We start from the raw sequence: 24,450 nt of genomic DNA on the forward strand, positions 1-24,450 counted from the left end.
TGCGGTGCGGCTATCGCGACAGGTGGGGCGCGCGCGGCGGCTGCGCCTTACGGCGGGCCGTTGCCCTGGTGACGGTGTGTGGAGGGGGGGCCCGCGCGCGCCGCCGTCCATCGGCGGGGCGTGAGGCCCCGGTGCCTTCAGCCCACCCCGACCGCGGCCCTAGCGGAGCTTCCCCCCTCCCCGGCCTCCCGCAGGGGGAAAGCTGCGGCCATGGAGAAGTACCAGGTGCTGGGCCTCGTGGGGGAAGGCAGCTACGGGATGGTGACCAAGTGCAGAAACAAGGAGAACGGCCAGATCGTCGCCGTCAAGAAGTTCCTGGAAAGCGAGGACGACGCGGTGGTGAGGAAGATCGCCGTGAGGGAAATCAAGCTGCTGAAGGTAGGCAGGGAGCTGCGAGGGCAGCTGAGGGGAGCGGGCCTGCGTTTTCCAGAAAAGTTGGACCAAACCGGTGTTTTTTTGATGGCTCTGCCTTTAAATTCGAGGCTCCTCGTTCAGCTGGGAGATGTTTATGTCGCAGTCGTGAGCCGCTGCACCGAGGTGGTTCATACAGAGCGTGACCTTACTATTTGAAGCTCCTGTAGTTATTATTCCAGCAACCTGCCCTGCTGCAGGCAAGGAGAGCCGTGCAGCTCAGCATGGGTGTTCCCTGGGGAGGGCGAGCGGCGGTGTGCGGGTCCAGCCTCCGCCGTGCTCCAGGTGCCTCTTCACGGCGTGTTCTGAATCCTACTCAGGTGTTTACGTACCTTCGTGAAGGCAAATGTCTCCTTCAGGCGGAATACTTCATGTCTGCGGTGTGCGTTTTTCTTGCAGTAAAGGTGCTAATTGTTTAGAACTGATGGGTGTGGGTGAGATCTACCTGTCGGGAGTTGATGGGTTTTTGGGAGGAAGCTGCCTCTTGAGACTCCTTAATAGTCCTTTAAGAAGGGGTGTGTAGCCAGTGAAGTTATAGGATAGCTGTAAATTTAAGCCATTGGGTCAGTTTTGAAAGGGAAACACAGTTGCTTCTGACCACGATTTGCAAAGTATAACTTAACAAAGTCCAAACCAAAAGAGACTTGGTTGGGCCCTGTTTGTATTTCCATGAGCAGCCAAACCGTGGCCAGATTCATTTAGCTTTTGAGTTGTAACCTTGCGGACCTGCTTTTCCCTTTGGCTGGGTGCTGTGCTGGATTTGCCTGACTAAACTAGACTTGATTAGAAGTCTGTTTATGTGCCCTTCCGAGGAAAGGAGTGACAAGGTCTCCATTGCCTCCGGGTGGTAACTGTGTCCCCCTGTGTTGTGTACCAAATCTGCGTACCTTGCTGCTGTGAATTTGCTGAAAGCGAAAGAAATGCTGAGCTTCTAAAACCTGCAGGTGAATGGTGACCTGAATGTGTGACAGTGGGCCTAAGCAGACTGGGTACCTGTGTTCCCCGATATGGAAAAATGCTTCTAGGAAAGTTTTAATTTATTTTATTTTATTAATGTGACTTTCCTGGCAGGCTTGTACTGCCAGCGAGAGGCTGGAGGAGGACAGGTATCGAATTCCCTGAACCTTATCAATCAATGGCTAGCCCCTAGGCTGAAGCCAGCTGGCATAATGTCCTTTGCTGTTTGAGTGCATGATTTGCCTGGTATCAATTCTGGATGCTTTATACTCGCCTAAATGTCCAGTCGTACTTCAGCCTGTTGGCTTTTTATCAGCAGTATTATGTGGTGTAGCTTCATTGTGTGGGTTGGTTTATTAAAGGTACTTCTCTTCATGGGCTGTAGATACTCTGTCTGGGAAAATACCCAGGAGCTTTAGATAAACAGGGTTTTGTGTGTGTGCTCTTCAGTGTTTTGTCATATGGTCTTTCTGCTTCCTCCCTTGGCTTTGTTCTTCCTACAGAAGCTTTTGCAAGTTCCTAAACTCTTTCACTGCCAGTGTTTTTTGCTGCGTTCCTTCGTGACTAGCATGCCAAGGATGCAGGCTGGCAGTCCGTGCCAGGACATACATCCGTTGTTCTGCTTGCTCTTTTGACCACCTTCAGCCTCTGTATTTGCCACCGTAACCTCCAGCAGTAGGTGCAGCATTTCCCTTCTTCCCTTGTCCCACAGGAGGTATTCACAGAAGAGTGCTTGTCCCTGTGCGTGGGCACACGTGGTCATTTTAAGCGTTGGGACACGGGTGATGGGTCTGGTGAAGAAATGAAGGAAAGTCTTATTACAGTTGGAGTGCATCTAGGCTTTTCCTCTGATGCGGGGTGTTCTGGAGGTGGGAATACGTGCAAGCCTGTCTCCTGTCCTCGTCTGCCACGAGTGTCTCTTCGCAAGTCTGCCAGACTATAGTCCCTGTGCTGTGAAGGAAAAAAAGTCAACTCTGCCATCACTGCAAGAGATACAGGCCCTTATAGTTAATGGAAATGCACGTGCTGGAGCTTGAGATGCAGCCAGCAGCTCCAAGCATTGTCCCCTCAAACTACTTTTAAGCAGAGCTGTGTGAGTCCGGATCGTACCTGATCTGTTGGCCAGGCTCGCTTAGTTACCGAGTCAAAGCACGTACCACCTCCCAGGTGTGTTGGGAATTAACTTGTTTTCCTGGGTAAATGGGAACTTAGCAAGGGGAATATTTCCGTATGTAACTCAATAAGTGTGGCCTCTCACAGGGAAAATAAATACCTAGAGATTTAATCTCTTTGTAGTTTCTTCACTTGCATGCTCCCTGTGAACCTAACTTTTTTTTTTTTTCTTTTCTCCTGTTCTGGAGTTTGGGCAGAAATTTAATCATGGCTGAAAACAGCAAAACATCTTCAGGTCTCCTTTGCTGGGAAGAAATTATTCTTCAGAAAAGAGGTTTTTTCCTAATTGATCATCTTTTTTAAAATCCTCACTTTTCAGACCACCTAAGAAATCTGGGTCTTTGACAGACCCAGGTGCAGGTTGGCTGGCACTCCCTCTGGACTCACAGAGCATTTCCCCTACGAGTCCCTGTGCTCTGCAGTCCTTTTGCATCTTCCTTGGTGGCGATCCCTGGGCTATGTGCTGCCTTCAGGCAGGCTCCGATGATATTTCCTGCTAGGCTCCAAGCTAATAAATAACTGCGCACTGTAGCGTGGTCTGTTTTGTTAAAGTGGTGTGTGATAAACCAGTGTTACAAATGTGTAACGAATTGGAGGTGTGTTCTTGTCTGCTCAGAATGTGATGACAAAATAACTAGAAAATACAGCTGCTTTTTTCTTCTTTTCATTTAAATTGCAGTTTTTTTCTCTAAACTATCTTTAGCTTTCCCCTCTGCTTAATATTGGGAAAAAAAAAAAGTCTCTTCAAATCCTTGGCTGGTCAATTTTCACTCTGAATCCACTAGACACCGTTTAATAGAACCTGTTTAATTGTTAACACTATTACAGGTAAGAATGCTGAACTTTCCTTTTATCCGTTCAATGTGCTTGTCTTCTGGCACATGTTAGTTATTGTAAATGCGTATGAGCTGGCAGTGCCAACAGAAATGCTTTGGGTATGGTAGGAGCTTAAAAGAGAAGTCTTTTATCTTCCTTATTAGAGAAAATTAAGATACAGACACTGAGTAGTTGGTGATGAACTGGCAGCTAGGTAGAATAGAGAGGTATTGCGGCTGCTTTTGTTTTTCTTTTAAATGGGGATGTAAGAGATTTTTAAAAAGGAACGACAGAGAAGAGTAAAATTTCCTGGAAAAGTGGGAGAAAAGAGATGAATCAGCTTTGGGTTGTTCAGAGAGGCAAAAAGTTTTCTTAAAACATTGAGAGCTGTCTTCAGCAATCCTTTGAATCCTGTCTGGAAGGGGTAGCTAGCGTGGCTCCTTGTGCCCTGCCCTGAGGGAGCAGGCAGGGTAGCACAGTGTTAGTTGGTCACCTTGATGAGAATATCTCCTAAGGAGTTTGAGTACAGCCCAATGTTATGAGAAGGAGCTGTGTTTATTGCTGCTTCAGCTGTTTGTAAGCAAAACCAGGGAACTAGCAAGGAGTCTCTGCAGCTCACCAGTCATGGTTAAATGCCCTGTTCTTCGTCTCGCAGAACGATGCCCTGTTCTGTTAAATGCCCTGTTCTTCGTCTTCAGTGGTGGGAGACATACTTGGCAGCATGCTGAACTTTCCAGTACAAACCGTCCTGCTTTGTCTTTCCTGCTAGCTCGGGGACCTCTGGATTTTCCTTTGCCATGGCAAGTCTTTGTGGGAGATGCTGTTAGGTGTCTTCCGTCTCTCACGTGTTAACCACATGCTCCTCTCGAGTTCTTTTTGACTTTCTCAAGGTTTCTCTCATGTGGAACATAAACTTGCTCTAAAGCTGTCAAGATCAGGGCACGAGCTAGTGTCACCGTGTATGTGAGGAGAGTATTGTGAGAAGCAGAACGCATGAGATATTCCAACAACAAAACAGTGTATTTTAAGCATCCCCATTAAGAAGAAATGTCCTTAGTCACTGTTTTATTTACTTTTAGATTTCAAAAACGGTGTCTGCATATATGAGATGGTGGAAATCCTCCAGATAATGTTAAAAAAAAAAAATAAAATTGGCAAAATAAAACCTATTCTAAAATATCAATGAGCTGATTTTAAGAATAAATGAATGTGAGTGCCATGACAAGAAGAGCGTTCCAGGGCAGCGCACCGGCTGGGTTGCAGTTGAAAGTATGTGGTGGTAGTTTAGCCATTATGTGCTGTCAAACTCTCACAAAATATTTCCTGTTTTATCACAGCAACTCAGGCATGAGAATCTCGTGAACCTGCTGGAAGTGTGTAAAAAGAAGAAACGGTGGTATCTGGTGTTTGAATTTGTGGATCACACGGTGCTTGATGACCTAGAGGCGTTTCCAAACGGACTAGACTACAGCAGGGTTCGGAAATACTTATTTCAGATTATGAGAGGAATAGCGTTTTGTCACAGTCATAATGTAAGTATGCACAATAAGTCAGCTCTGCAGTTAACCTTGAATGAATAGATAGAGAAGCGTGTATTTTTGATATATATTAAAACTTAGAGAAATAAAGCTTTGGCTGAAAAGAAAGAGGCAGGGCAGGAGGGCCAGACTGAATTTCATATAAAATGTCAGCGCTTGATGTCAGCTAATCCAGTAGTCCGTCTCCGATTGATTTGTGAGAGTGTTTCAAAGGAAGGGTCCAGAAGTTCATGGGGATTCAATACTTGGTGGCACCCGATTCTAGGTTGGCTTATCTTGCAGAGAGAGAGAGTCTAGTCTCTCTTTCAAAAGTTTGATTCTGATAGTGTCTGTGTAAATATGTAAGCTTGCTTTTTCTCTTCAGTATTTTTACGTTTTTGTTCTCAACTGATTTCTAACAGGTTTGCCAGTTTAATCCTAGTTGTGTAACTACATATATAAACACACATGTGTTTATTTATTTATCTTTATGTTTGGGAAACTCTCTCTCTTAGGAATTCCTAAAATACTTTTCACATTTCACTGCAGGACATGCCCATGACCATTGAAATACTTAGAGCTTTTAAACTTGTGGTCAAGGCCAGATTTTCAAAATACCTATAGTAAATACACCTGCAGAACGTATGCAGAGAGATACATAAAATAAACATTTCTGTGTGCAAAAGTTAGAGGTTCTGTGTTTACCTGTGCACTTGGGTCAGCACTTGTTCATTGACCGTGTGCTTATAGCTATATTTTACAGACTCCGTATGTTTTCCCATGCTTGCAAAAATGTAATTTTCTACCTGGATGTGAGAAGGCTGCGATTTTTGGTGAGCCAGTCAATTTACTGTGTAGAAATGGGGAATTTATTTGTCTTGACTTGCTTTTCTTTGTGCAGATAATACATCGGGATATTAAGCCAGAGAACATACTAGTCTCTCAGTCGGGAGTTGTAAAACTATGTGACTTTGGATTTGCCCGTACCTTAGCAGCTTCTGGGGAAGCTTACACAGACTATGTGGCAACCCGATGGTACAGAGCTCCAGAGCTGCTGGTGGGAGATATCAAGTATGGCAAGTAAGACTGGCATGCGAGGCTGCAGAAGGGTTGTGGGCTTGTGGGGAGTATGGAGGGGGGTGCTCTGTTTTTTGGGGAGGCGGGGGACTGTTGCTTGGCAAGCGGGTTAAAGGGATGCTGTTCAGCATTCCCTGGTTATTCACTTGTAAAGGTTTAAGCCTTCCTCTTCTGTCTCCCACTCCGCAGCTAACTACTGCCAGTGCTAGGCTTTCCTGGCTCAAAAGGCGAGGAGAGCCCTCAGCATTTCTGGTCTGTTGTCTATAGGAGCTTTTCAGTTGCCAAGGCTAGTATTGGAGGAGGCTATGATTAGACTTCCCTCCCGTGCAGTTAGAGTCACGGAGGGAAGACAGAAAAGTCCCTCCAAACAATTCTATATGGACATTTCAGGAGGGAGGAGGTGGGATGAATGACATTTTTCTTACTGGGATCCCCAGTGCTGCAAAACCAGGTCAGAACTTAAACTGTGTTATTCACAGGTCTATTACTACAGTTGTGCAGGTTTATGTATGTCCCTGTATCACTTAAACTTAATTTTCAGTAAATGTGCCTGAAGAGCGGATGCCTGCAGAAGGAGGAGCTGCTTACCTTTGTGCTTTCTAAAGTGCAAGATTCTACTAATGTGTTACGTTGTATTAGTATTTTTAAAGCATTGGGTTTTGGAACGTGATTTTACATCTGTCAGGCTTCTGCTAGCATTTGCCTGCTTCAAGAGCGGAATGCTTGCTGTTCATCAGAGCACTTGTAAGCTTGGACAACAGCTGTCTTGCTGTTTAGGGGGACAAAGCTGCCCTCGGGGCTTGTAACCTGCTGAGGACATGCTGTGCACTGGCCTGGTTCAGCCTTTAGATCAAAGAGACGAATGAAGCCATGCTGAGCTGGGGTGTTGGGTTTTTTTCCAGGGCTGTGGACGTGTGGGCTATTGGCTCTCTGATAACAGAAATGCTTACGGGAGAGCCCCTCTTCCCTGGAGATTCAGACATTGACCAGCTCTACCATATCACCAAGTGCCTGGGTAAGAACAGCCTGTTGGGCTCCTGGTGCCCCCTTAGTAATGAAGGGGTCAAATAAATTTTGACGGGGGGAGTAGAGTGTGGGGAGAAGGGCTGTGGTGTGTGCTGAACTATTTCTGAGAGCGTGTACTCTTAGCACCTTTTACAAAGGGGGAGCTAGGAGCTTGTGAGTACGCCATTAATTCACGGTGCGCAGGTGGAACGACCCAGAGAACAACCCAGACTGTAGCCCTTACAGTAGGGCTGACCCAGTATTTCAGCCTCTCAAATGTTTCACCGGACTGTTCTGTATTTCTTCCATGTGGTTGCTTTGTTTGTGTGATTCCAGGTAATTTAATTCCAAGGCACCAAGAGTTATTCTATAAAAATCCCCTCTTTGCTGGCATGAGGTTGCCTGAAGTGAAGGAGGCCGAATCTCTGGACAAACGATATCCCAAGCTCTCTGCTGCAGTGCTAGATTTAGCCAAGGTAACTAACTGATCGTCTACTATGAATGTTTCTCTGTTTACTTGTCTTTCACCTTGGGGAGCTGAATACAGCCTACAGAAAGGGCTGGGGCTGTTAAACTGGCTTCCTCTCAACTACCCGTGCAATGAGCAACTGCTTGGGTTGGTAGCTTAGTGAGGACTGCAAGGATACGACAGCTACCGTCCCGGGTGACAGGGGAGACTAAGCCAGTCATCTCCAGAGCCAAAATGGTCACTGCATATCCTCCAGGGAGGATTTGTAGCATGTAGTGCTCCACTGATGAAGTTTTCCAAGGAGATTTGAAAGATGAAGAAAGGCTTGTGTATTGAAAGTGTCCCCCGTACACCTCACTGCATCAGTTATCTTTTGAAAGGTCTCCCAACAAGATTTGCTCCTCATCTGCTACCTTTGTAGATAGATGACACGTAGCCTCTTCCTTCTTAATTGCTAGCAGAGCTGTGTGGATATAGTGTTTTCTGCCAACCCTCCCTCTACTTGCTGATAGAAGCACTGCAAGCAAGTAGGCTTGGATGGGATGGCATCCAAACGTGTCCCTTGTTCTTAGAGCTATGTGTCTACTATGCGGGAGATAGGAAGCCTACAGCTTTGTAATAGACTCTGAAGAATCCTTCCTGGGAGTGTTTTTGTGCTTTCACACAGTAGTCTGGAGCACCGATATGTTGGGTAACTAAAACAACTTAAAACCAACGTGGCTGTATTTGAAATGCCTAATGATCAAAACAGGTTCTAAAGCCTTAGCCAAACAAATGTAACTGAAAACGAGGGAGGTTTACCGAGAGCGGAGTCTTTGTGAGCATTAGTGATTGGAATGGAAGCAGCCAGCAAACATTAAACTTTTCAGGTAGTGGTGTCTCTTGGGCACATCTCAATATAGCAGGCCCTAGAAAGGGGAGTTTTGCAGCTTTTTTTCTTGACTTCACTCGGAAATGCTAGAGCCTTTGTTTCATTTCTAATGTATTTGCCTTCTCATGTTTATGTTGATTTGACAGAAGTGTTTGCAGATTGATCCAGACAAAAGACCATCCTGTGCTGAGCTCTTGCAGTGCGATTTCTTTAACAAGGATGGATTTGCTGAAAGGTAAACGGTTCATTTCTTGCTCAGAGCAGGCTAACTTTAGAAGGAAGTTAAGCAGTTGTGCTTGAAATTGCACGCTGGGTTTGCAGAGCTGACAGCCGCTGAATGTCTTGCGTTTTGTTTGGTTTTAGCCTTCCTGGAAATAGAACAGTTGAAAGGGAACGCGTTGCAGCGGCACGTTTGCCTCATTACCTTCTCATGACATTAATTCATCAGTGTGCGCACGCAGTGTCACACCGTATTGGGTAGTATAGCCTTACACTGTATTCGCTGTCTGCATCCACACCAGACTGGGATGCAAACACCTTTATTGCTGTAATCTGAACAGCGTGTGCTTGTAAAATTTTATTTATTTTAATGGATACATCATATTTGGCTTGCTTCTCGTTAGTTAAAAAGGCATGGTTTGTTTGGTTACTTAAAAGGCTATAGGAGCCTGTGCTGAACACCAACTGGTGATGATACTGAGATTAACAGAAGTCCTTTTTTTTTTCTTTTTTTTTTTCTCTTCCTTCTTGTATGGAATGTAGATTTGCTCAGGAGCTTAAATTAAAGATTCAGAAAGATGCCAGAGACCATCAATTACAGAAAAAATCAAAAATCAGCAAAAGGGACAAAGATGATGTTTTAGAAGAAAGAAAAATGCTTGGTGTCCAGGTTGGTCTGTCTTTGTTTTCCAAACCTAGTTTGTTTTTTTTTTTTTAGTGTTTTAAAATCACTGTATAAGTATGTGCAGCACTTTAAGTTGATAGCAAAAATATAAGCACAATTGTCCATTTCATTTTTTCAGAAAAGACTAGGTAAGCGTGATGTGCCAGAGAAGCTCAACTTTGGAGGCCACTGTGAGTCTAAACAGCGCTGAAGACCTTGTTGCTCGATTCAAGGCAGTACGTTAGGCCTGTGCCCCCATAGCTCTGATGCTCAGTGCAACACAGCCTGCAGGCTGTTGTGTAGGAGTTCTGGGCCTTTGATTCTAGCTGTTTGGCTGCCACAAGGTTGCTCTAGTGCTTGGCTCGGCAGTCTGCAAGTGGCTATTTGGCCGGTCCTTTGCAGGTAAACTACATCGTGATGCAGTTACTGGCAAATAGGGAGCTGAAGGGAGAATCGATTAGGAAGCGTAACTCGTGTTGAATCACGAAAACATGCTTGTATGCTGTTGTTTACCTGTGTTTAAGCCCTGTCTCCAAAATTACATATTTCGCTTGCAATTAGATACTAAGGAGAAGAGGCTTCAGAGTGACTCTGAGGTGACATTGGACTCGGTTCTTATTTAATTTCTTTGGAAGTGACACAGGATATGGCTGTTCTTCCGCCATCATTTCCGATCCCATTCTAAGGTGATTTATTTATAGAGGGTGCTGGAATCCTGACGAGTCTCCTCCCATTTGATGGAAAACAGAGGTTTTCTTCTAAAAACAATTCCATCTCCATCAGATCCTTGCAGAATCATGCAGGTTTAAGCTTTTGACTTCTTTCCCCACATGCGCTGCTTGACTTTTTAAACATGACTGTAAGAGAAAGACAATGCTTATCTTCCCAAACAGGATTTCAGCATTGACCTGAAGAGCAGAGATGCAAAGCTATTAAAGGCGAAGCGTTCTAAAGCTGATGCAGAGAAAGCAGACCGATCCTCCCACCTGAGCTCCCTCTACGACAGTGCGATCAACCCATTTAAAATAAGCCCTCAAACCAGCCTAAAAGATTCCAGCAGCAGCTTGGACTATGCCAAGAATGCAGGCATAGTTATCCCTCCTATCAACCAGAACCTTTCTCCCACTACGGTTGGGATGGGGCCTGTGCCTGGGAGCTTTAATTACAGGTACGGGAGCAGAGCTAGAAGAGCTTGTATCCATCGTCCCTGGTGCTGAGGAACTGTAATGTCCGGAGAGAGGCGCAGGGTGATGATGTGGGAACGCGAGGTGTGGGTTTGGGACAGGACATGGCTAGGAATAGCGCTTTGGTGGAGGGTTGTACGTGGATAAGAAAGCCCGACTTCACTTCGAGCGGCTGTGCGTGTCCACACAGGCGCAGGGTCTCTGCGTTTCCGCATTTGGCAAAGCGCTATTGGGCAGCAACAGTTTGCCGGCGGCTGTGACACTGGCCTTTTTTTGACCCATGGCTTGTCCTTTGGACCAGATTTCTCTGTTAACTGCGCTCACGAGGGATATTCTCCCCATGAGCCTTCCTTCTAAGCATTTAATGACAGTATTTCTGGGTGTCTTACATGTGCTGGTTTTATATTCACCGTGTTACCCCAGTTAATACAAAGTTTGTGGCGTTTTTGATTACAGAGTTGATGAAAAGAGTAAAAAATACTTGAACCCATTTCTAAAGCAACGGAAGCATTCTCCAGCGGGCCATTACAGTGTGAGCTTGACGTCGGTAAGTTGTCTGTCTTTCCCCCTTGGCAAAGCAAAAATAAATTCTGAAGTCAAGTACGTGTTTTATTGTCAAGAATCTCATCTGTTGCAGCCTTCATCATAACTCCCAACTAGAAATATTATTTTCTTTACCCCTTTTTTCCTACATGTGTGTCGTCTGTTATCCTTTGCTAGTAGTTATATTATATGAAATGTATTTTGTGTCAGAGGGCAATTTTAAATGAGAGGAGCAGTCCAACACAGGATATCTGTGAGATGTGGAATGTATCTATGGCTTCCTGCCTGGCCAGGATAAGTAGACCATATGTGCTGCGCTACTGAAGCAGAATTTAGGATTTGGATTTAATGTGGTTAGGGCCTTATTTAGTCGTGTCATAAATACGTTAAAAATTGATAATGAAAACAAGTGAAATGGAAAGCTTTCTACTGCATTCACTACCTAGGCAATATTCTTCCCATGCCAGCAGGAATGTTTGCCTTTTTACAGATAACTAATTTGAGCCATTCTCCAAGTGTTGTATTTTGTCTCTCTGAAAGCAGTCTATCTTAGATGATTGGGGTTTTTTTGCTGTGGCTGTTCCGTTGTTTATAATGTATAAATGACACTTGAGCAGAATGGTTTCCTTCACACTCATTAGAGTCTGTTCTTTTACTCTTCCACAAGTTCCAACTACAGTGGAACATTGCTGTGTTGATGCATTTTTTAAGCTTGAAAATAGCTTTGTTTGTTCTGTATTTTCATGAGCTGAAAATGTACCCTTGATAACAGGTTACTAATGAAAAAAACATCCTTCAGGCAAATAGGAAAAAATGGGAATTCTCCAAGACAGATGTGCGTTTGCCAGAACTAAATCATCTGCCTGAACTGAGAGGAGTGGAAGGTATGAGCTGTGATGTCCTCGAAATAAAACCTGGATCCTAAACAAGTGGCAGGAAGCAGTGTGCATTAGAGCAGTCAGCTCTTGCGTCCTTAATATGGTATGCATTGGTTGTGTTTTGCAGCGTGGCATCCCAGATTTCTGAAAAAGGAAAACAAAACAGTTTCAGAGTCCCGTGTCCCCTCCCTTGCTGCTATTGACCTCCATAACCCAAGTCTGTCCTCACAGCAGGTAACAAAGCAATGAAATAGTTTGTGCTGCTCTGTATTTGTTTGGTTCGGGACTTGCTGAACAGCGTGACCCACAAATTTCCCATGTGACTCTTAACAGAAGCAGAACTTGCCTTGGTTTCTTAACTGTCTAAATAAAAGGACCTGAGGCCTTATGCTGGGGGAAAAGAGAAGGGTCACGGATGAAACAAGGGGCTCTGTTTGTTTCTCTGAGGTTAGCTAAATACTAGATTCTCACTGCTAAGACTGACACCATGCATTGTTGCTATTTCAGCTGGCTGGATCGAGGTGGAAGTAAGCCTGATTGACCAGAGTTGAAGAGAGACCAGGAGGGACACATGTTTTGAGGAGAACTGTTCTGGCTGTGTTAGATGTTGAGGGGCTGAGTGCAGTAGGGAGGGAGAAAGCGCAGGAGCCAGGCTTAGGGAGAGAAGGGGAAAACTTGCAACTCTTAAAGATTAGTTCCTCAGTACCATTGAGATCTTGTGTGGGAGTTAAGTAATTCCATAGGCAGTCACTTTGGCTACCTCGCTTCCAGTTGAGATTTGGCAGACTGTATTGGGGGCAGGAGGGGAAGCATTTCGGAAGTCTGATTTGATCAAAGAACAGATTTGTTTTGAGTTGCACATCGGCATTGCACATGTCCCTAGAGGGCGGTTTCTGATTGTTCTTTCTATTTATACTACACTTGGAAATTGACCCTTTCTTTTTTTTTTTTTTATCTTTTCCTTCCCAATTTACAGCTGTCTGGGACCTTGATGCCCGATGCGTCAGAAGCCAGTTTCCCCAGAGTTGAGCACTAGCCTTATGGAGAAGGAGATCACACCTGCCTGTAAAAGGTAGGCTTTAATTTCTGCAGTGTAGCCTTCTGGTGGCTTTAATTTGTGCTGTGTAGTTTTCTGATATCTTTCAAACAGATCGTTTCATGAACACTTACCTAGTTGGGAGGTGCAATGAGAAAGTCCTTTTTCACTTCACATTCTCGATTACGACTCCTAGCTAGGACAGATTTCTTACGGAGGGCAGCACGCAGCTTTCTTTACAGATACTTAAGTTGGCTGTGGCAGGTAAATTGTTTTCCTGAACTGAGGTGCTGGGTATTGGTGTTGGAAATTAAGCAGCTCATGAAGTTGGGGGTTGAGGAAGCTGATAGAATAACAAAAAGGGGAAAGTGGCTGCCTTCACGTGGAAAAAATGGGTTGTATGTACAGCACGGTCAAGTGCATCACAGAAAATGGACTTGCAAGAAGGGAGAAAAGCATTCGGGAGGGCTTGTCAAGCTTTACATAGGGAAAATTTTTACTAACCACGTCATGCAATCTAAATGTATTTAATGTAGCTGTTAATACCTCAGTGCTCTCCAAGCACGACATAGGAGTCTGGGAGAGAAAGCGGTTTAGGAGAAGTCCTGGCTGTGTGGTTGACTTGTAGTCTTAAGGTGGAAGTACTAAGTTTGAACTCTGCCACTCTGTTTGCACTTTCACTTAGCATTGCATCTTATCGTTCTAGATTGTTTTAAGCTGAGGCTTTTAAATGTGCTTTTAACAGTTTCTTATCTTGCCCATTGAAGGACGTGCAGTTCTCTAAGTCATTTTGTGTCCAAAAAAAAACCAAACCTCGCAGAAAAAATTGTGTGGTTTTGTTTGTTGTTTTGCTTTTTTCTATTGGCATATCGTCACTTCTTGTTGCTCAGCATCTTCCAGGGAGTCTGCTGTATGTGTTGGAGTTTGTCTCATCCTCTTGAAAGAGAGAACCGCAGTGCTTAGCTGAGGGTTTTTACTCTCACGATCACCCCTCTTTGCTCATTGACGCTGGGCAGAAGGACCGCACCTTCCGGAAGGAGCCGAACTTGGGGAGAATAAAGAGGGAAGGAGACAAGGTGCTCTGGAAGGGTTTACAGAGGCTGTGCTCCAAAATCTCACTGGCTCTATTAGAGCCTTGTGTCCTGCCTAGATGGGCTTTACTCAGTGCTCTGGGTACCCTGGTGCTGTCAGTCTGGACGTGATTGCATACCTGTCCCTCCGGGGATTCTCCCTGTGGCCACAGGGACCACCAGGCACCGCAAGCCTCCCTCCTCTCTTACTTGGTGCTTGTTACAGGTAGCCACGAGCGTGTCATGGTATACTGTTAACATGCGGGTGCAAACTGTGCATCTGTTTTTTCTTTTGGGCTCTGGTGTTTCCTTTTTGAGGAAAGGGAGCAACTGCTGACTCTGAAATTTCTGCGCAAGTGCTGCACGTGCTCTTAATCTATATGAGTGTATTTGGCACTTATATTCACATGAAGCGATGGCTTAATGCTACTAGGAAGAAACAAGAAAAACCGTTGGGATGGGAAGCCATCCTGATAATAGAAGTAGGGGAAAAAGAAACCTTACTAAAGTTGTCTCATCCGTGAAGCACAGAGGTGTCAGTGCACAGCTTTAGCAAGGTAAGGACATGTAATACATCAAAATAAAGGAAGCGTATCATCAGGGAGTACCTCTGTGGTTTTGTTAGCCCATCCATAACATCATTCTGCTTTTTTCCTCTTGATGCAGGTAGCTGAAATGGTGGGAACGATCCACCTGAGTTTCCAGGTGCTAAAGCTGCAAGGTCTCTGCAGGAGAGAGGAGGATCCCTTACTCTGGAGTTAGCGCAGCGGACTGCCATGGGAAGTGGCTCAGGTCCAGTCGGAGGACAGAGCTCGCGCTGCCACTGCTGCTGGATTTCTTGCATGCAAAACCGCTCCCAAAACGTCGACTTTCTGGCCCAGGGCCAGGTCTTGTCTGAGGTTGCTCAGAAAAAAAATAGTGTGTGTGACAAGGGCAAAAGCTAGTTTGGAGGATTTTGAAGGAAGCTGGGCTTTATTTTGTCGAACCCTCTTGAGGGTTTTCTTTTTAAAGGAATAGCAAAGAGAGTACAGCTGCTGAATTAGCCATGTTTTGGATCTGTGTTGGAAAGGACCTTTGCCTTGACAAAAATGTCAGTGAAGAAAATGTTTGTGCGAGAAATCCAATGTTTAAAGGTGTAAATGTTCCCAGCCATTCCTGTGAAACCCTTGCTAACGCTCAGCAGCATGTGTGATGTTGTGTTAGGTTCCTTTTCCCTCCGTGCTTTCGTCTCTGTCTTTGGGCGGTTGTCTTTCGGGTGTTTAACTGGGCCTGTTGTCTGGCCGCACTGGGTGAATGTCTGGTGAAGGAAGAATATTAGTGTAAAATACGGAGCTGTGAAGCAGGTGGCTTGTGAAAAGGCTTTTGTGAGCGCTCAGTAGCCCACTTAAGTCATCGGTCCTTTAGGTCCCTCGGGGGAATGGGACATGTAAGTGTAAAACTCAACAGTGGCTTGTGGGAAGAAAAAGATGGCATCGCGTTTATGTTGGGGCTGTTATGAAACCGTTTTTGCCCTCAAGTTGGTTGTAGTCAGTTCTATGGTGTCCCTACGTTGCTCACAACTCTGTTTTCCGGCAGCTCGAGGCTGCTGTCGCAGCTCGCTCCTGTACGGTGTAGTTAATTTTGGAACTCGTCTTTCCACAAAATGTGGCCTTTCCCATCGATGTATCATGGCAGAATACAGTATGAACCTCATCGTATTTAGAGCTTTGTGACAATGCTGTGTTTTGACATGTACGTCAAAATTTGTAAATAAAGGGATATTCAGATTCCAAATTTCTTGGTATGAGTGTGTGCTTACAAATGGAAGATGTGCTCACGTCGTCTTCCCTGGACTTGGTGTTCTATCTGCTCATTTGTAGTGGTGCCATTACCTGCATTGAAAAATAGGACTTTAGAATCAGTTTTTATTTAACAGTTTAACATCATGTTTCTTGCAACCATTTAGGAGCACAGGTTCCTAATGTCCCTCAGCAGCATCCGGACGGCACGTAGCTGACTGTGCTCCTCCAGCGTGCCCTTTTCCTGTCCAGCTGGGCTGGCCTACTGGTGATAGCACCGTTACGTTCCCAGTGCCCTGCTTGTTCTTTGCCGCTAACCAGGGACTGCTCCAGGGTGGCCCAGTTGTACCCACAGCAAACGTTCCCAGCTGGCCACAGCAGTCGTTTAGCTAGCCGTGGGCAAATGCAACCAAGCTACTTGCCTAAAACTGATCTACTGAGAATCCACCAAAGTCCCAGTGGATGAAGCAGCCCCCAACCAGGGCCCCGTGCCTGTCCCAGCCTGAGCATCAGGATGCTCAGCCTCAGCACCCGTGGGCAGTGGGTCCTTGTCTAGGTCACAGCAAAAAACTCCTGGAAGACTTTTGGGGGAAACCTCCCTGCTGTCCACTATGCTGCATCAAAATTTTAGGTTTTATTATTTGGGGGGAGGGGGGAGAGGAAGGTTTGGCATGAGGAAGGTTTTGGTGGTGAGGAAAATTTTAGTGGAGGGGAGGGAAGAGGAAGGATTTGGGGGGGGTGAAGGTTTAAGGGGAGTAGGAAAGAAGAAGGGTTTTGAAACAAAAAAAACTTGACTCAACAGCAAATGATGCTGTTAAGCAGGTATTCTTTATTAGCAGCGCTGGCGTCTCACTGGGGAATTCTCCACCAGGAGTGCTCCTCACTAGTGTGCCCTTAGTCTTGGCTTTTATCTTTGAGACTATTGCATATTCATCACAGTTCTTAGAAATCATTTACATGACTACACCTTTTCCATGATTAATTACATAGGTGCATTGGTTATTTTATTCCATGGTCTTTGCTGCCATCTAATGTCCTCTTTGCAATTTCAGTCCTTGAGGTGGTCGTTTACTTCCTCTGGTGGTCGTTTTGTAGTCTTCATCACTTGTCCTTTTGGTGAACCCTTTCTCTTGGCACTCGTACACTGTCCATTGTCTTTGTTCCAAACCATTAAACTGGTTCTTGTTGGTACTAGTTCCTTCATCGTCTCGGACAGTTCGTTTCACAGCCTTTGCGCTTCTTACTGATTAGTTACATTCTATTGTACATACCTTTAACACTTGACTACTCAGCTAAATATTTCTTAAACATCTGGTCTTCAAACAATCTTAGTTAATCACTTGACTAAGCAATCTAAAAATCTAAAGATAATGCTTAATTAATCACTTGAATAGGCAATCTAAAGGTCTAAAGATCATAGGAATATTTAATTAAAGTATAGAATAATTGAGCAGCATGATTTCAGTTTAAAGGTGGGGGGAAGGTTTAAGGGGAGTAGGAAAAAAGAAAGGTTTAAGGGGAGAGGGGGGGGGGGGAAAGAAAGGTTGGAGGGGGGGCGGGGGAAAGGTTTAAAGGGGGTAGTGGAACAAGGAAGTTCCTGCCAAACTGTCTAAGACCCAGTTTGGAGTTTCAGAAAGCAGGTATTCTTTATTGTGGCACCGGACACACAAGGGATCGTTCCACCTAGTGTGCGTGCCAAATCAGGTAACCATAGAAGTTATATACAACCAGAGTATACATATTCATTACCTTTCTGAGAAATAATCTAAATACTCCTGTTACTTCCTGGAATTCATTAATATACGCAAAAGTCTTTGACGCATGCGCCCTTCTGTTCTGTGGTGGTCTGGCCGGGTCCTCTGGTGGTCGTCGACAGTCTTCCTCACACTGTCCTTTAGTTGAACTCAGTCTTTACGCATGCTCAGTTCTAACTCTTGGCTTAATTAGCACCATTCTCATTATCACAAGCTAGCACTACCCCCGTATCTATTCTACTCAAGATACAAGGTTAGCCTCCTTATCTATTTTCCGCAGAACACAAAGTTTCAAGGCCTTTTTATCTGCTGGATGTCCGGCCTGTCTGTTCACCAAGCGTTCCTCACCATATGCATCGTTTCCACCAAAGAACCGTTCGTCTCTTCACTGTTCCTTCCTAGTTGGTATCAATCCCTATCAATCCCTCTTTTTCTTTTGAGGGTGTATGGTTAAAGCTATATCCCTCAATAAATCAAACTCCTTTGAGACTATAGGAGAACTTCACTGTAGTTCTTCTTATATAAGTTAGTCTCACCCTCTCACGGCTTTGGTTTCCAATTATAGAACAACATTTCCAAAAACACTGTATTATTACATATATACAAACAAAACCAATATAGCAATTGTCAGAATACCTAATAGCTTTCTCACCCCTTGACTAAGGTCAGGAATCCCAGAGGCTAACCGTTTGAATGTTTCCTCAAATCCATGTCAGGTGTCATCTTTCTGTATTTCATGGAGCAATTTTGTCTGTTTCCAAACTTCTTCTAAATCAGTAGGAATTCTACCACTTGGATCTACGTATACGCAATAGCTCGTGTTTAACATTGTGCGTGCTCCTCGAGAGGTTAACGTCATGTCCAAAGCCATTCTATTCTGAAAGGTTATGTCTGCCAACTCAGACACTTCTTCCTGCAAGGCCTTTATAGCATCATCGGTTTCTTTCCCAATTTTCTCAACTATAGCTTTCTCTTATTCACTAACTCCTAACCATGGGACAAATCATTGTGCACAAGAATGAAACCCTGTGGGTCTATCTCTTAAGGGGTTATTGCTAGTTCTCTTACTTCTTCGAAGATACGTTCTTGGCCACATTTTGGTATTACTGCTCCCAAAGCACATATCCCTGACCAATTTGGTGGCAAGACCTTATGGGCCGTGTTTCCACAAATCCAATACCAACTTCTTACTTCAGGTAGCGGCCATTCAAAAGATTCAGAAGGGCTTAAACCTCCAATATTTATAGTCTTACTACAATCAGAATAATTTCCAACAAAGTCACCTGATTTTGTCCATTCCTTTCGGGGGGTTACACCGTTGTACACATGTACAATATTTCCGTCTTGGAGTTGGGGTCTCAATTATCCATTCCTGTTCTTTCATTTCCCTACTGATGTTAAAAGAGGTGTTCGTCCATAAAGTGGTCCAGGGTATACTAGCTGCTATAGTGATTCCAATTAAGGGAACTCCCTTCTTTGAATGCTCCAGAAAACGAGTGCAGGCCCAACAATCTGACTTACTAGCTATCTGGACTGTTCTTTGTAACAAGTCTATATGTAAATTTCTTTTCCATGGATTCCCTGATCCCTCATGGAATAGTTCTATCCAAAAGCAGCAAAGGAATATCAAGTCTCTTAGTGTTTTCATTCCTTACTCAAAAGTTAATATCAGTGTATGATATTTCAAAGTTCCAGGTGCACTTGCTACATTCGAGAGAGTTTCAGCTTTAACGGTCCTGTCCTCTCAGAATTCCATTCTCCTGGTGGAGCTTTCTTCCAGGGTATAGTGTATCCAGGGTGTCTGCTCCTTGATCTTGATTGCAGTAACTGTCTTTAGCAACACTTGGAATGGTCCCTTCCACTTTTCTTCCAACGGTTGACGTTGTCCTTGCTTCACAGAGCTGCTCCCGTCTGTGAACCATGAGTCCTGAGCGTCCTCTAATGGTTCTTCTTTCAGGTCTGGTCGACTAGAATCGACAGCTTCCATTGTTTCTCAACAGTCATGTATCACACGTTCTGAAGTATCTCCACTGAGGAAAGATGCTGGGTTTACAATATTAGTAGTCTGTATATTACCATCATCCTGTTCTACCAAAATAGCTTGGTACTTCTCTTTTTGTTCTAACACTGCCGAAACTGTACGAGAGACCAATATCGTTATTTTCTGACCCATAGTAAACTTGTGGGCTTCCTGAATATTGAGGACAACCGCTGCCACTGCTCGCAGGCACCCAGGCCATCCTTTACTCACTTCATCTAGTTGTTTGGAGAAGTACGCAACCGCTCTCTGGCAGGGTCCTGATCGTTGAGCAAGCACTCCCAGTGCGATGCCCTGTCTCTCGTAAGAAAATAACCAAAAGGGTTTTGAAATGTCCGGGAGGCCTAAAGCTGGGGCTCTCATAAGTTCCATTTTTAACTGTTGAAATGCTCTCTTTGTTTCCCCTGTCCAAACAAGTTTTAACAGATTTTCTTTCAGTAGTTATTTTAACGGATTTTCTTTCAGTAGTTTATACAATGGTTTCACTAAAAGTCCATAATTATATATCCATAATCTACACCAACCTGTTATTCCAAGAAAGGTTCTGAGTTCTTTTACCGTCCTGGATTCTGCTGTGCGGCAAATAGCTTCTTTTCGTTCTGCTCCGAGTTCTCTTTGTCCTCCCGAGATTTCAAATCCAAGATATGTCACTTGCGATTGTACCAGCTGAGCTTTCTGTTGAGAGACTCGATATCCACGTAATCCCAAAAAGTTAGGCAAACTTACAGTCCATTGCACACATTCTTCTTCTGTTTCTGTGGCAATTAAGAGGTCATCTACGTATTGTAACAGAGTGCTATCTTGTGACGGGGGATTCTAAGTTTCAATCTCTCTTGCTAATTGATTACCAAAGATAGTAGGACTATTCTTGAATCCTTGGGGTAACGCTGTCCAGGTTAATTGGGTCTTTCTCCCTGTATCGGGATTTTCCCACTCAAACGCAAATAATGTTTGGCTTTCTTTTGCCAACGTCAGACAGAAAAAGGCATCCTTTAAATCCAGTACGGAAAACCATATCTGACTATGCTTTAATTTAGTGAACTGTGTATAAGAAATCGCTACCACAGGGTGCAAGTCTTCTGCAATTTTGTTTATTGCTCTCAAATCTTGAACCAATCTGTAACTTTTGCCATCCGGCTTTTTCACAGGTAAGATAGGAGTGTTATACTCTGATTCACGTTCCGCAAGTAGTCCGAATTGCAAGAAATTATCAATTATTTCTTTTATTCCCTTTCGATCTTTTAACTTCAAAGGATACTGTTTAATTCTAACTGGGCCAGCCCCTGACTTTAATTCCATCTATATTTCTATGCTGCATTTTTGGCCTTTCCAGGTATCCCGGAGGCCCACACTCCTGGATATACTTGATTTAAAATTTCTTGGGGTATTTGCTTTGCTTGTTCACTTTGTATTAAAGCCAGGCTTAAGACTTCAATTAATTGTTCATTTTTAACTTGAAATTCCATTTTATCCTTTTTGAATGTTATTTCTGCTCCCAATTGCTCTAATAAATCTCGTCCTACTAGGGATTTTGGAGAATTTGGCATATACAAAAACTTATGTATCCCTATTTGTTTTCCTAACATATATTGAAGCGGCTGTAAAAAGAAAGCTTTTTCTTGTTGGCCAGTAGCTCCTATCACAGTCACAAAATCCTCATCCACAGGCATTAATTCTTGGTTTAATACAGCGTAAGAGGCACCCATGTCTACCAAAAATTCAACCTCTTTGCTCTGCTTCCCTAGCTTTATTTTAACCAGTGGATCCGCTAGGATAGATTCCCCAGGTCCCCATCACTCGACCTCCGCCATGGCGGAGGACTTAATTCCTTGCAACTTTGGACACTCATTTTTCCAATGTCCCTGTTCCTTACAATAGGCACACTGATCTGACCGTAAAGGTGATCGAAAAGCTCTTTGGTCTTTCGTAGCTTTTCCTTTGCCATTTACTCTAAAATGTCTCCCATTTCTCCGATTTCCTCCTTCAAAAACTTCTATTAACCGGGCATTCACCTTATCTTTGGTTTGTTCTGTTTCGATATACCATCCATGCTACATTCAACATTTTTCCCAAGTTTTGGGCATCCTCACCCTGTGATTCTTGCAGTTCCTTTCTAATGTCATCAGAGGATTGTGCCCTAAACAAAGGAACTAACTGTCGTTGCCCTTCATCAGATTCCACATTTAAGGTCGTGTATTTTCTAGCTGCCTCTTTTAATCTGTTCAAAAAATCGATGGGGTTTTCTTTCCGGTCTTGTTTTATCTCATCTAACTTAGACCAATTTATAGCTTTCGGAAAAGTAGCTCTAATGCCGAACAATATTAATTGCCGATATCTCTCTAACCTGGCCCTACTTGCAGGAATATTCGGGAACCAGGCAGGTTTGTCAAGGGGAAAGCGGTCTTCTACTGCTCCTTGTAGGACCCCTGTAGATATTTGGCCCTGTACGTGATTTCTTATAGCTCGTTTTATCATATCCACGTCTGTGGCGTCAAACACCACTCCCATCATAGCATCTAAATCACTCCAATCTGGATCTTGAGTTTTTATTAACATGTCAAAAGCTCGGGCTGTCGTTTCAGGGTTATCTCGATAACTGCGCGCTGCTTGTCTCCAATTATTCAAATCTGTGATTGTAAAGGAGACTTGAACTACTACGAGACCTTGCGGTCCCACAGCCTCCCGTAAAGGAGCCAGAATGGGTAACGCATTCCTGCCGCCTTTCTTCCGAGTCCTCCCTAACAGAGGGCTAAAACCTCCGCCTTCCTTTTTCTTAAAAGTTTCTGAATCGCTCTCATCGGGAGATGAGTCAACACCCCCCTCCGCCCCTCCTTCTAGCGACCTAGCCCGGGGCGTTATCAACATTTCCCTTTCTTCCCCTCTCCCTTCTGCCTCCTTACCTTGTTCCTTTGTCCCCAGACACCTCTGCCCAATGCTACACGATGAACACCACCGGTTCAACTTTCCTTCTCTCGTTCCTTTTCTAATGCCAATACTAAAGGGTCTTGAGGTGCTATATTTATACCGCACTTCTCCTGCCATTCCGGATGGTTTCGCAAAGTGAAAAACATATCTGCATACATTACTTCATCCCATTTTCCTTCTCTCCTCAAGAACAACATTAATTGTAATAAAGGGTTATAGTTCAAAGTTCCATTAAAAAGCCATTTTTCTTCATCTTCTAATTTATACAATGGCCACCATTGATTACAATATTTTATCAAGATTTTCTTATCCATGCTCCCGCCTGGTGGACCCCCAATTTCTTTCCAATGGGCTAATATACATCCTAACGGACTCCTCTTCAGGATACCTCCACTCTCCTTACCGCCCATTACGATACACACAAAATTGTTATACAGAGAATAACAAAACTCTCTTATCACAGTAACAACAACAAATCGTTATGAACAATAGTATACCGCGGTATACCCCAAAACTCATTTAGAGTACCAAAATCATAATGAGCAATAGTATACAGATGATTCCATATTACTTCCAAACTTATTTAAAATCAAAACCAATGTATACCACTGAGGTGCTCGGTATACGCCGTCCTGTGTAGGATCCTCTGCCCACGTCTTATGGATAGCCTCAAATTAGCCAGTCCCAAAAGTTAAGGAGTTAAAGAATACCTTCATCAAATAGATAGTCCTTTGTCTGCTCCTGCGGTGATCCGGGTGAGGCGAGGAGTCCCTCCGGAGAAGTCTCCGGGGGTACCCAAGGGAGTCCTTTTTCTCAGCAGGCCCCGCAGACGAGCAGAGGAGGTCCCATCTGGGTCGCCAATCTGAAACAGGGAAGTTCCTGCCAAACTGTCTAAGATCCAGTTTGGAGTTTCAGAAAGCAGGTATTCTTTATTGCAGCGCGGGACGCACAGGGGATCGCTCCGCCTAGTGTGCGTGCCCAATCAGGTAACCATAGAAGTTATATACAACCAGAGTATACATATTCATTACATTTCTGAGAAATAATCTAAATATTCATGTTATTTCCCGAAATTCATTAACATATGCAAAAGACTTTGACGCATGCACCCTTCTATTCTGTGGTGGTCGTTCAGGGTCCTCTGGTGGTCGTTGAGAGTCTTTCTCATGGTGTCCTTTAGTTGAACTCAGTCTTTACGCATGCTCAGTTCTAACTCTTGGCTTAATTAGCACAATTCCCATTATAACAAGCTAGTACTTATCTATTCTACTCAAGATACAAGGTTAGCCTCCTTATCTATTTTCCGCAGAACACAAAGTTTCAAGGCCTTTTTATCTGCTGGATGTCCGGCCTGTCTGTTCACCAAGCGTTCCTCACCATCTGCATCGTTTCAACCAAAGAACCGTTCGTCTCTTCACTGTTCCTTCCTAGTTGGTATCAATCCCTATCAGTAGGATAAAAGAAAGGTTTACGGGCAGGGGGCGGGAAGGTTTAAGGGGAGTAGGAAAAAAGAAAGGTTTGGGGCGGGGGGGAAGAAAGGCTTAAAGGGAGTAGAAAAAAAAAGGTTTGGGGGGAGGAGAAAGGTTTAAGGTGTGATAAATGATTTAGTCCCAAACAGGATTCCAATGTAAGTTTACAATTTATTAAACGAATAGAGGCAAGCAAAGAGCGCTGGGCGCGCCGGCAGTCTCTGCTCTACCAAGACGCACACCGTGCAGGTCCCGCTCTGAGTTTCTATCCCCCGTGCTAATACATATTCATAACGATTCCACCAATGGCGTATCTTCTTCGGCGCATGCCCTCTTGCTTATCACTATGCCGTTAGCAACAAAACCCGTTTCAGCTGGTATTCCAGAGGTGGCTTTCGCAAGAGGCAAGAACAAAAAGTTGAAACTTAAATTTCAAAGATTGGGCTCCTCCACCCCAACAACCAGGAGGCAGAGGCCCCGCAGACACACCCACCAAGGCACCCTCAGGACAGTCCCTCTGCAACTATCTTCTTTTTAAGGCCACCAGTAGCCTGCGGTTATACAAGAACAATCCAAACGGTTAAAGATGACATATA

General features: G+C 44.3%; 2 protein-coding genes and 1 long non-coding RNA gene across 17 annotated transcripts in view; 2 read left to right on the top strand and 1 right to left on the bottom strand.

The window, feature by feature from the left end:
• The window catches only part of CDKL2 (cyclin dependent kinase like 2), a 25,591-nt gene continuing 1,141 nt past the window's right edge, over positions 1 to 24,450 (top strand). Inside the window, exons 1-14 of one of the 8 annotated variants that reach the window (XR_012673638.1) lie at positions 1 to 378; positions 4,695 to 4,889; positions 5,776 to 5,954; positions 6,854 to 6,966; positions 7,293 to 7,432; positions 8,443 to 8,531; positions 9,059 to 9,185; positions 10,073 to 10,347; positions 10,820 to 10,910; positions 11,679 to 11,790; positions 11,912 to 12,018; positions 12,761 to 12,856; positions 13,721 to 14,447; positions 14,557 to 15,663. Coding sequence is in view for 7 of the 8 variants with exons in the window: in XM_075150310.1 (XP_075006411.1) it covers positions 211 to 378; positions 4,695 to 4,889; positions 5,776 to 5,954; positions 6,854 to 6,966; positions 7,293 to 7,432; positions 8,443 to 8,531; positions 9,059 to 9,185; positions 10,073 to 10,347; positions 10,820 to 10,910; positions 11,679 to 11,790; positions 11,912 to 12,018; positions 12,761 to 12,820 (1,656 nt within the window). In the remaining variant the exon portion in view is untranslated. Of the gene's footprint in view, positions 379 to 4,694; positions 4,890 to 5,775; positions 5,955 to 6,853; positions 6,967 to 7,292; positions 7,433 to 8,442; positions 8,532 to 9,058; positions 9,186 to 10,072; positions 10,348 to 10,819; positions 10,911 to 11,678; positions 11,791 to 11,911; positions 12,019 to 12,760; positions 12,857 to 13,710; positions 15,664 to 24,450 lie in introns of those variants that run through there. The other 7 variants (XM_075150310.1, XM_075150309.1, XM_075150311.1 and 4 more) reach the window with 7 other exon arrangements.
• The window catches only part of LOC142082278 (uncharacterized), an 8,993-nt gene continuing 1,189 nt past the window's right edge, over positions 16,647 to 24,450 (bottom strand). For 3 of the 8 annotated variants that reach the window (XR_012673640.1, XR_012673639.1, XR_012673644.1), the window contains exon 2: positions 16,647 to 23,829. This is a non-coding gene — a long non-coding RNA (uncharacterized LOC142082278). Of the gene's footprint in view, positions 23,830 to 24,022; positions 24,446 to 24,450 lie in introns of those variants that run through there. The other 5 variants (XR_012673643.1, XR_012673645.1, XR_012673646.1 and 2 more) reach the window with 5 other exon arrangements.
• The window catches only part of RCHY1 (ring finger and CHY zinc finger domain containing 1), a 7,056-nt gene continuing 6,333 nt past the window's right edge, over positions 23,728 to 24,450 (top strand). Inside the window, exon 1 of the mRNA XM_075150316.1 lies at positions 23,728 to 23,835. Coding sequence (XP_075006417.1) covers positions 23,728 to 23,835 — 108 coding nt within the window. The remainder of the gene's footprint in view (positions 23,836 to 24,450) is intronic.

The sequence above is a fragment of the Calonectris borealis genome, chromosome 4 (genome assembly GCF_964195595.1).
Source record: "Calonectris borealis chromosome 4, bCalBor7.hap1.2, whole genome shotgun sequence".
Classification (NCBI taxonomy): domain Eukaryota; kingdom Metazoa; phylum Chordata; class Aves; order Procellariiformes; family Procellariidae; genus Calonectris; species Calonectris borealis.